The sequence below is a fragment of the Montipora foliosa genome, chromosome 1 (assembly GCF_036669935.1).
Source record: "Montipora foliosa isolate CH-2021 chromosome 1, ASM3666993v2, whole genome shotgun sequence".
NCBI classification, from domain to species: domain Eukaryota; kingdom Metazoa; phylum Cnidaria; class Anthozoa; order Scleractinia; family Acroporidae; genus Montipora; species Montipora foliosa.
Genome location: NC_090869.1, coordinates 12,014,021 through 12,026,431, shown reverse-complemented (window position 1 = coordinate 12,026,431; position 12,411 = coordinate 12,014,021). Strand labels below are relative to the sequence as shown.

Here is a 12,411-nt window from a genome sequence, read left to right as displayed (position 1 = left end):
TGTTCTATCATCTAATTTGATTGGCCAATTATATTAAACCAATGAGCAAACCTTTCATAACAAAAGTATCCCGGATTGTGTTTCATGCGCTCATAAATTACAAGATGGCGGAGCGTGAGATAATGCTCCGTGGGAGAAGACTTTCTCAGCTGAAGGTCGAGGAACTTAAACAAGAGCTAGAATCGCGAGGCTTGAAGAAAAGCGGAAACAAAGGAGTTCTAATTGAAAGGCTGCAAGAGGTAATTTTTAATCTAAAGGGATTAATCGAAAAGGAAAGACGTTGGATTTGCTCGTTTGGTTTCTGGTCTTTCATGCCTTCTTTTTCATAAAGTTTGTTGTTGGTCGATCAAAGTATGGTTCAGTGGAAGTGAAAGCCCAGTCTTTTGCCAGTGGTGTTAATTAACTCTTCGCCACGTCAGAGTAGATTTGAATGATGCTTCTTGTTTAGATTAAACTAACTGGCCGGCATAACATTGAATTGAATACTGTTCTTACAAACGCGTTCTAGTTCTGGCCCTAGTTGTTCAAGCGATGGATAGCGCTATCCACCGGATAAATCACTATCCATTGGATAACTCGTAGTGAAACCAATTGTGCTATCTAACTGGGATAGTGATTTATCCGGTGGATGGCGTTATATGTTATCCACCTTTTGAACAACTGGGGCCTAATGTTTAAGGTGTATGTTAATAAGGGAATAACATGACTTTTTTCGGAAATATTGTTTATTTGCGCCCGCGTAGTGTCACTTGCGGCCCGAGCGCGAAGCGGGAGGGCCGCAAAGGACACTGCAAGGGCGCAAATAAACAATATTCCCCAAAAAAGTCATGTCATTATCATTATTATCAATAAACAAGGCCAAATGATATCAAGAATGCGAGTTCTAATAATACAAGCTAAGTGAATAACGAATTCAAAGTCACTTCAAATCATCATGTAAGTGTTGATGGAACAAGCTATTAAAGAATCAACTCAGTCCAGTGAACTTATTTAAAATTACCGAAAAAATGCATAAAATCGTCTATAAATAATAGGCATATCACAAAGTTGACGCAAGAACCAATCAGCTGTAGGGCTGATAATGCATTAGCAGCCCGCTGTCAGTCTTTTGCGGCCCGCTGAGCGTGTGTTTTGAAGAGGCAGATTTTGTATTTGGCCGCGTATATTGATAATAATGAAGCATTAGCCTCAAAAGCAAATCTTTTATTACAAAAGCTTTAAGGTGCCACTGTAACCAAAAAAATCAATTCTTATTTTTCTTTGGATTCCAAAACTTTGTTAACAAAACATTAAGTGACCAAAGTTTCAAGCCTTGATTTCAAAAAGACACCTGTTTATTTTAACTGGAATTTTTCTATATAAGGGTCCGCTATTACTAACTTTAAGATCTTGAGAGAGCTGGATCATGAAGAAAAATAATGATGACAAAGGCTCCCTGGAATGCAATGTATGTATACTCTGTAGAATTAATGAGCAGCATTGGAGTTTTTTAATCACAGGGGCACTCTAACTAGATCAACACATACAGTACCACAGTACTCGAAATTGAAAAAAAGTTCCAGGTTGTCCTTGTTTCAAAAGACGGGCAACTAAATCCATAAGGTTGGTTGCCCTGATAAATGCCTGGTTGCCCATCACTAAAAGGTATGTCGTGTTGAGATGCAATCAGATGGCATTGGAGCTGGGTATCCCATAGTTCTAAGTGTGCGCCTGTGGTTTTTTTTTTTTTCGCAGAAGTCTGGGTTTAAATTTTAGCATTTTTGAAATGGGGTCTAATTTTTGTGATAAATTTTTGTCTCTTGCATTTTCCTATGTGGCAATTTCTTGTAAAAAGCAACGTATATTCAAAATATGGGAGAATACTCGGCTGCAGCAAATTCATTATTGTTGACTTTATAATACAATCGGACATTAACAATAGAAAACCAAAAAGTGAGTTGGCTGCTTACAGTATAGTATGTAATTCATTTTCTATTTTTGGCTGGGTTGTTTGTAGTTTTTTGTTCGGGCAACCAGGCTTTTCATATTACCAAAAAAACTGGTCGCCCAGTAAACTTTCTGGTTGTCTGGGATGACCAGACAACTGCTAATTTCGAGCCCTAAACCGCCTGTAATCAGGTTGTTACAGTAGGTCCCAAAACTGAATTTGGAAGAAATCCACTAAGTTATAGGGATCCAGTTATCTGCAGCTTTTTGAATAGATTAGCTAGAATTTCCACTGAATTCCGTTTAAAACTCTTAAGTTTACCTTAAGGAAGTATTTGTTTCAACTTTCAAGTTGTTCTTTTGATAATGAAGCTGTCAAGGTTGTTAACTCATTCACACCTCAAACGCCCTAGGATGCCCCCCATTGACGAGGAAAATCATCTGGCATTAGACAGTAAAATCTACTAACTGTCACTCTCATGGGTCAATGGGTTAATACACTGTAAGAAAAAAGATTTTCATTATTATTAGTAACTTTGCGTACATACTAGTTTCAAGACAATTTTTTTTATATTATACAATTATATCTTTTTTCTTTACTATGAAAGTTAACTTTAAAAAATAATGATGTTTTGACCGTTCAACGGTCATTTTCAAGTTGAAAGATATTATTGTAGAAATGCTAATGAGGTAATGGTATTGACCAAAAACTCTAAAATATTTTCATGGAAACAATGTAATAAAAGAGCAAAGGAGACAATAAAAGTGAAGTAATTAGGTAAAAAACTTTTGCACGGATCAAATCACTCTGTTTGATTTCGGTTTGAGTTCACGAATTAAGAGCATTTCAAATATCAGACAGTCTAGTATACTCTGAACAGAATTAACTGAAGTGAGTGTAGTGTAACGTGAAGTGCTAGATTTCTATCCCATATTGAGTATTAGCCCTACTGATGGAAATGGGCCCACACAAGGACAGAGAAAAACTCTGACCAGGGTGGGAATTGAACCCACAACCTTCGGGTTAGATCTCCGCAACTCTACCGACTGAGCTGCAAGGTCAGACGGGAGCAGGCAGTGGGAACTGAAGACTACACGGCCAATATTTGTATAAATGTAACCTTTCTTTGTAGTATACTCTGACACTTCTTTAAAATCTTGAAACTTCTTTCGGTGGTCTCCGGATCCTTTCCATGCTCGTCCTGTACATGATTGCCAATTGTTTATCGTTTAGCCTCCAGGACCACACGATGTAGGTGTTGACTTGTGAAGCCGACATGGTGTGCTTTGCACAGACCACACTTGTAGAAATAAACAATGTTTGGTTGTTTAACAATTGGAGGTTTGTGTTCTTTTGGTTTGAATCGTCCTTTGATCTTCCTACTTGTGATAGGAGCATCATGTTCATCAGATACCTGTTGTTTGGTACATACTGTATGTCCCTGGTGACTTTCATTTCAATAAAGTGTCTATTCATTTTATTATAGTTTTATAGTAGGTCCACAGCAGCGTAACGTTTTTTAGCTTGCTTTAATAATGTTTGACTTAAATTGACTTATTTTATTCTTTTTTTACTCTGGTTAACACCAGAAGATTTTACTTGCCGATTGGGGCGCTTAAGGTGAATGGGGGAACAACATCTAAGTCCACCCCTTTAATTAAGCAAACTTTCATACATTGGAGAAAAAGGATTGTTTTATTGTAATGGTACTTTTTGTTTAGGTTCAGGTGAGCAATGCATCCTTTTGTATTATTTTCAGGCCATAGATAAAGAGTTAGAGCAGAAAGAAGGCTATGAAAACTATTCCGCTATGCAGCAACAACAGTCTTTAGCAAGCCCTTGGCCAAATCCTATGGTTCAGCAGCAGCAGCAGAAACAAAACTTAGGTATTTTATATTTAATTGGTTACTGAATTTTACTGCTAAGTTGTAGAATTGCTACAAATTTGGGATGCTCTACTACTGAGCTATAAGAGACTCATGGAGCTAGGTCATTCAACTAACTAGGTCACCGGTTCAAGTGGCAGTTGTGACTGAAAATGTTGGAATGGTGAATCAAGTGTTGTAGGGAAGGAGACAGTGAATACTTACCCCTTTAAATGAATGAAAGGATACATGTTCATATGTATACTGTATTGCTTTTCAATGATGACACAGCCAGATTTGCATGATCATGGGATTATTTTTGCATCTTTTGTTTTAAATTACTATTCCCTTCTTGCTAGAGCTAAAATGAACCTATATGTGTACTTTTCAAACCAACACTAGAAAATTTACCGGTTATCCCTTGTGTGACTTAAACAGTTTACATGTGCTTTCTCACTTAGCTACATATAGGGGACTTATGGGAGTGCTTGGCCATTAAGTTAGGTTCACGTCCGGTAAGGAAGACCTCAGACATTTTCACAGAATTTCCATGTCATGTTCATCTCTGTTACATTAGTCATTTACCGGTGTTAACATTATAAGAATATGCCATTCCATTGGTTTCGGTCCTAGCAGTGCAGTGGAACAATAATAAAACGTAACATAATTGTAACGCCAAAATTAATTATACGGTAGATTAATGGTTCAGGGTTTTAATGATGTAATCAAGTATGGTTTTGGTTTCATTGTTTTGAAAAGCGTCTTAAAGGGGCACTGTCATGCTTAATTTGCTGTTTTTAGGTCAAAAATGGGTAAAAATCTAAATTAGTACTTTAGCTCACACATACTTGTACAACAGTCCTGACAATCCACCGACAAGATATGAAATATGTTTTTGGCACAAAGAGCTATTCGTATTTAATTTTTGGTCTCTTTCAAGTTTCAATCCACCTCCATCATTTTTGTTTTTGACTGCACAAAGAACGAAGAATAGCTTCAGTGCACTTCAATGGTCATTGGCAACAAAACTACAGTACTATTTTTTCCGTTTTCATTGATGCAGGGCACGTCTTTTAGTCTTTTGAAGTTTGACTAAAATAGCGTGGCACTACTCCTTTAAAATGCTTGATGATCTTCACTGCAAATCCTCCCTGAAACCCCATACAGCCTTTATATGTGTATCCATAATTATTATAGTATTGTGATCTCAGCAAAGTACAACAAATTATGCTAAGGAAGATGACAACCAACCTTTTGTGGGTGAAATTTTTATGTACAGTGTATGTGGTACGTGTGTAAGAGAATTATGTGTTATGACCAAAGTAAACTTAAAATCAGAGCTCAACATTCTGTCAAATTCAAGAGTAAGTGTCTATTAGTTAGTTTTTGTTTCTCCAAGGTGATTTTCATGTGCAGTCAATGCACTTTGAACCGCTACAGCATCAGCCTCAGGAGTTATTGAATCCGCAAATGGGAGTGTGTGATCAACAACGTGAAATGATGAATCAACCACAGGTACATGTACATTACAACCTAGTTCTGATAGCTTTTTACAGATATTGTAATACACTTTATCAGTACCATTCCAGCAAGGAAGGAAAATCTCAGTGAATAAAGGTGTTTAATTTAATGCTCAATTTAATATCCATGGTTTCACGAAATTACCAAAATAATACGAAAGTTGCTTTCAGCAATCCTGCGTACACTTAAAATAGGCATACCCTTCAGTCCATAAAGAAGTCCATAATCCTACATGTACACTGCATATGCAACTAAAACATTTATAATCATCACTTATTAACCTCAACAATGTCGCACAATCTAGAATATTGCAACAAAATATCAGTCACAGAGCCCTCTCACTCCTGTACTTTGCAAAAACACAAGAAAATTATAATATTTAATGTTAGAATATCTTGGCTGTCGACAGAAGGAATCAAATCTACAATAAACGAATGCTGAACATGAAATGCTTACAACTTGCTTTTATTAAATGTGGCTAAATGTAATTTAGGCAAAGTTAACCTCAAAGCAATGCTGGTCAGCAGTTTCCCAAGCTATACTAGGGGTGGCCCGATACCTCCAGCAGGGGCACCTCGTGACTTATCTATGTAGTTGCTTGCTTGCAGTTCTTCGCAAAGTGTTTTTGCAATAGCTTGCTGTTTGCGTGCTAGTTTGTGCTTTGGTTTTTTACCATCCCTCCCTCCCTCTTGAGGTATGGGCTAGGTTAGTAGTGGGTTGGTAAGTATTCCACTGAATTGTTCAGTGTGACGGTGCCTGGTGGGGGCCGCTCGCAGGGTTGCCATGGAGACCTCCTCATGCTAGAGCTTTGCCTGGCTCCACCAACTGTGTGGGCACCAACGCCCAAGCTCATCTATTGGTGATGAGTTTAACCATGTTTGTCTCATACATGTACGCAACTGTTTCAGTATATTAGGTGAATGGCTGGGGACTGTATGGGCTAGTATCGAGTGTTAGGCAGCATTTGCCTACAAGACTGTGTTAATTTTGTGTGTACTGTACATCATACATACTCTTCTTCTTGATTTTAGTTGCGAACTAACAAACCTCGTAATGCAAATGTTTTGAAAAATTGGAGGGAAATACCATTTGAAAAGCTGCAGTACATGTACCTAAACTTTGACATTCTTATAGGTTATTTCTTCCCCAGCCTTCAACTACATGTACATTAAATTTGAATATTTAACTTTTCGGTTTTTTTTTTTTTTTTTTGATCAAAGATCTACACATACCACAGTACATCAAAAGCATCACACAAGTTCAAAAGTTTACCATGACTTTGTTTACATATCAGCATGGAATGGAGGAAGTGTTTTAACCCTTGATGATTTTTTTCCTAGCATTTAGTACCTTCAGCTCAAGTTGGTGAATTCAGAGAGCAATGGCCACAGGCTCAAATTTCACAAGCACCAGTAGTACAACCTCAGATGATGCAGCCTAGGATGATGTTGGAACGGATTCCACTAACTCACGTATCACAGTCTCGCAGAATGGAAACTCAAGCACCACAGCTTCAAGACAGTGATAGGCTATATTCAAATCCAAGATCTCAAACACCTGGTGGTACATCTCTTGCTCAGCCATTGAGTCATGGTGTGGCTCAACTCACTGCTGAACCTGAAGTGCCATCATCAAGCTCGTCAGATAATGAGCAAGATTCAGTGCAGCAATCATCAAGTTCATCAAGTCCAGATACTGACAACCATATCCAGGAAAAGCCAACATCATTACTGAACTATAATAATCATACTCCTGGTGACAAACGTGAATCAGTTTCGACTCTTGTGAAAGATGAAAAAGGAAGTGAAACTGGAAGATCTGAAGAAGAAGGTAAAGTTGAAGTTGCACAGGTAGCTGCTTCTGCCAGGAATGCATCAACTCCTCTTGCAAATGATGTACCTATGACGGACACTCCTCAAGGGACAGAAAGTACAGAACCATTCTCTATTGGCAGTACATCTGTAAAAGAGGAAACTGCAACAGCTCGTGAAGAACAAGAAGAAGGGGAGATTGCAGAAGGAGATGAAAAAGCAGAAGAAAAGCCTAGTGATGCTACAAATGAGAAGGAAAATGAGCCTCCTGAGGAGAAAGAAGTTGTATCAGAGCCATCCAAAAAACAGCAATTTTCTTCATCACGTGAAAATTCTTTTGAAGTTGAACCAAGTGAGGAGGACAAGGCTGTTGTGGAGGAACCAAAAAGATCTTCCCCTCAGGTTTGTTCCTGCAAGACAAACAACTGTGATGAATTGTAGGCATACATACATGTATACTTATTATGCCCAAACCAGAGGCTCGATTTTGGAACAGTTTAAATTTTTAAAACTGTTTTTTTTTTTTTGTCATCAACTGTCAAAAAAAAGGATTTTTCGTTTTTGGGAGTGTAGTGGGCTTGTGTTTTTTTTTTGGAGTCTCCAAAAGAATGAAACATTCATTTCATCCGTTCTACTTCTCTTACCCCTCCCTTACCCACCCCACTGCATCTATCCTACTCCACCCTTCCTTCACAGATCTACCCCCCCCCCCTCCTTCCTTACCTTCCAGGTAGCCCCCTCCTCCTTGAATACCCCTTGTACCCACCCCCTCTACAACACAAACAACTCATGTAAATTCTTCATTATAATTTAGCACTTGGATTTATTCATATTTGGACACCACAGCCACATGTGGCAAATCTAGCAGTGATAAACACCAATGCAATAGCATAAATGAAATAGATTTCTAAAGAGAATTAGTATCACCCAACTAGTGGACTAATGCAAATCCTGCATTTTGATTGGCTACGCAACTAGAGGACTATCATTAATAGTCCTTGAGTAGCGAAAAGCGTGACGCTTCCTTTCGTTTTATTCGCAAATAAATATTTCTTCAACTTGCATTTGCTAACTTTGTTATTGCCTTTTCTGTCCGACTAGTCCTTTTCTGTCCGACTAGGGCCACGGGTCAATAGCCCATTCAGCTTCGCCTCATGGGCTATTGACCCATAGCCCTTGCGGGCTACGAGTCTAATTGTTAAATAGTGGAATTGAAAAGACTCACAAATTAATTGCCATTTAGAAGATGATTTTTACAACAAGGTCAAAGATTTCTTGAGGTCATAAAAGGTCCACTTGTATACGAGTAAATACGGTAATGGTCTTGGGAATTAGAATGTGAATGGTCATGTACTTGAGATACAATTACTTACATGTACATACATACATACATACATGTATTAATTAACTTGTTTTAGGTATCCACCAGCATTAATTTCTGGTTCGTCAAGCCAGTGTTAGCCAATGTCAGTTTTTGTTGTTGTTGTTGTTGTTGTTGTTGTTGTTGTTGCACATGAATGTATTTCTTTGCCTTTCTGTGAATAATCTTAATTGTCCTTTATGGCATCTTTAATTTTCCTTTTCATAGAAATCAACTTCTTCCTTATCTGTCTCTAAGAAGAGAAAAATATCCATACCAAGTAAGTAGAAAAGAAAAATAAATAATTACCTTACTATAATACTAAGATGGCATAATAAATCACAATGAGAAAGGCAGGAGTAGTTTCACACAAGAACTTCCTTGGTGAATGCTTTGATTAGGATGGGTGTGAATCTAACAAAAATAAAAGAAACATGCACTTGGCAACCGGAGTGGGTTACTACATCTGATCTGGCAATGTCAGTCACCTGCAGGATATTTTTCACTGGCTATGAAAACCAAAAATTGGTCACAGCATTGAGCACAGTGATAAGGTCATAGCAAAAACTGACTATAATAATCATTGTTGTCTGAAATTGTACTGACTTCTTTTGATAATTTTAAGGAACTTCATTACCGAGCACTCCTACTTCTGATGGTCATCCAGGCTCACGGAAAAGAAGATGGGGATCATCATCATCCAGCAAGAAAAAGACCTCCTTATCCATCAGTACAGACTCTCTCAAGGTAAACTGTACCAGACTTTTCCCCTAATGAAAACTGATGCGCATGGTCTGTAGGAAGTCCCTGCACTGTTACACAAATGAAGCTAACAACACTCTTCTGATTTCGCTGTTGTCCATGATGTTCATTTTTGCCATTTTCTAAAAGAACTCAATATATGGATTGGCCGTATGTGACATCAACCCCTACTTTGTGTTATTAGGATCTTATCCCAGGAGTTCAAGTCCACAGCACACCAGCATTGGAAGCTGTTATGGATATTGGTGGAGATGATCACGATGATGAAGAAGATGAAGAGATGCCTCAAGGGAAGAAAAAGGAGGAGGAGAAAGAACCAGAACCAATAAAGAAACCAGAAACCAAACAACCGGAGAGTAAAAGAAGGAAGGACAGAATTGTAAAAGTGGAGGAGAAGAAGACTGTCAAGCTACAGAGGAAGCCTATTGTGATTGAGAAAGATCATGAACCTGTTCAAATGGAGCTTGAGGAAGGTACTGTTAGCTGGGTTGAGATCACTTACATAATAATTTTATTTTCAATTAGGTGAATTATTTTTATCTTGTTTTGCCCCTGAACATTTTTTGTCATTTTTCTTTTAATTAATAGTGTTCAACAATACATGTAGTTATAATTATTATTATTGCTGTTATGCAACTTTCAAATGACCTTTTAAGTGCCACCCTTGTGCAAATTATAAATGAATCGGGAAGAAAAAGGTTCACAAGTCTAAAAATACACGGAGATTGGAGTAATTACATGTATACCTCCATGGGAATCTCACAAAAGATCGTGCTTTTTGATAAGAATTTGTTTTTGATTATGACATGGGTTTGAGATACAATGTAAAGTACATGTATACAGGTACATGTTGGGGGAACTTTTGTGAAAGGTGCTACGGTACCAGCGTAACAAAGTATAATGTTTAGTTAGTTACATACATACATAGACCTGTAGATTATACATTTTACCACGTACTGTATCCGCCATCTTTATTGGGTGCAAGGTCATTTGATTGTTGTATCTCGTGCTTGTCTCTCTGAGCTACAATATTTGTCTAACCTTCTGAATGCAGCACCAGCTACGAAAGTAAAGTGCAGTAAAACAGCCTTGTGTTCTCCCCATTGTACATGATGAACCCTTTTGTGCGGCATGCAGTTTGGGATGTTTTCGTTGGGGTCCACCTGGAAGGGTGTCAGAAACCATCTAAATTGAAAAATGGAAAGATTGGAGTTGAAGAGATTTTCATGTGGCAAATCATAGCTCAATCTTTGAGCAGCTCTTAGTGCTTGCTACCCAATTTATGTGCCAAACACTTTGAAGATTATTCAAGTTCTGCACAGTCATTAATTTTGATTGGGAACATGGACAGTCGAAGAAAAGCTGCTCAACTTGCATCTGTGCAAAAATAAACTCTGCCACTTGCATGAGCCACAGTAACCTGGTGAAAAAATGAAGCTGAAGTGAAAATGTTAAATTCACATATCTTCAGAGCTTTACTCTTCAACGAACGGACATTTTCAGAAACTATTTTGTCTTCAAGACATTTTGGTGGACTCTTGGTGTTAAATCTTCCCATTCAAATGACAGTCATTGTGAACATCCATTCAGAGGCTCAAAAATGTGTGGTGGTGCAACACAAGTTTGTCTAAAGGACATCAACTTTGATTTCTACAATGTACATGGTGTGAATGTAATATTATTGCCCTTCAGAGGAAGTCATTGTGAACCTCTACTCAGAGGTTCAAAAGAAGACACTTCAGAAACCTACAGGGAAGAAAAGCCTACAAGACACATAGTCGATGCAAATTGACCATAGTGAACCATTATTCAGAAATTCCAGACATTGGAAATAGTCACTTTCAAACAGGATTGGATTTGACATTCCAGATAAGCAGAACAAGCACAATTAATGTGCAGGATCAAAGACAATAATGATTTTTTGTACCAGCTATTCTCTTCCAGTTGCCGAATGACTAACAGAGTCGCAGGACTTAAATGCTATTGGTCCATTGTTAAGAAGGCCAGTTCAGACAATGTTGAATTGAACTACATATGTGAGATGGCATTCCAGCGACTTTGGATGAAGTAGGATTCTGCGTCAAGATACTACTGCCTCTGCAACTTTATTAATGTATGGATATTTTCTGTGATACGATATGCACAAGGACAAAAGACACTATAGTAAACTCTGATTCATTTGCTTGGTCTAGCAGTTCTTCAGTGGTATTTGAAAATTTTCCGAAAAATGAATCAAACGTCTACAAAACTTTATATGATATTCGAGTGACTGAAGTCTTTTTTCAAAAGCTCACCACATTTGCTGCAGCTCTGCAATGTTCATGTAGAGGTTCAGATCAATGCCTCTTTCTAAAGGAGATTTCAACAGCTACCTCTTTGTCAAAGCTGTGATGTTAATTTCTGTTAGCCTTCACAAGGGAACTTCTTTCTTATGATAAAAATTAATGTGGAAATAAGCAAGAAACAGACTTTGCATTGCATAAACATGTTCAAATTTAAATGTTTATTCAAGTGCAACAAGCAGTGAACATGTGCATGAAGTTGATGTGACATGAAGAGTACATACAGAATGACACCTGTTGTTCAAAACAAGCACATGTTTGAGATGGCCAAGACAAAGTGCTTATCATACGTTTGGTCATGAGTACCTTGATGAAAGTTAATACTGGGAATAGCTGTTGGTGACAATGTTGAAATGTTCTTGATGGTGTTGACAAGTTCATCTACAGCTGTGCGTACTGCATCCATTACTGTCTTTCAGCCACAAACCATTCTACAGTTGTTGTAGCTAAGGCTGTATGCAGAGGAGTATTTTAAAGATGATGATAAAGTTTGTTTCATGTTATACATTTGCATCATAGTTTGCTTGTTGACAAATTTTTCTTTAAAAATTAATTTTTACGAATGTCTGTGTGGGGTGCTCTAAAAGAGAGAGATGAAAAAAAATTCCTTAATAGTCAGCAAGGAAGCTTGAATGAAATGTCCCAGGTTGTTCTGCCAAATTTTAGGCTGATGACGATGTTTAGTGTACCTTGGAAATTTGAACAAATCTAGCTTCTAACGTTTCCCCCGGCCGTAAATTATTATGAAACCAGTTTGTAAAGTTTGCATTGTCTTGTTTGTTTGTAGCAAAATAATCAAAACATTTATGTTACATATTTTTCA

At 37.7% G+C, this 12,411-nt stretch overlaps 1 protein-coding gene across 1 annotated transcript in view; it reads left to right on the top strand.

The window, feature by feature from the left end:
- The first annotated feature begins 90 nt into the window (after positions 1–90).
- LOC137981762 (apoptotic chromatin condensation inducer in the nucleus-like) overlaps positions 91–12,411 on the top strand; it is a 19,092-nt gene continuing 6,771 nt past the window's right edge. Inside the window, exons 1-7 of the mRNA XM_068828838.1 lie at positions 91–239; positions 3,687–3,813; positions 5,192–5,307; positions 6,654–7,526; positions 8,713–8,764; positions 9,110–9,231; positions 9,431–9,719. Coding sequence (XP_068684939.1) covers positions 105–239; positions 3,687–3,813; positions 5,192–5,307; positions 6,654–7,526; positions 8,713–8,764; positions 9,110–9,231; positions 9,431–9,719 — 1,714 coding nt within the window. The 5' untranslated portion in view covers positions 91–104. The remainder of the gene's footprint in view (positions 240–3,686; positions 3,814–5,191; positions 5,308–6,653; positions 7,527–8,712; positions 8,765–9,109; positions 9,232–9,430; positions 9,720–12,411) is intronic.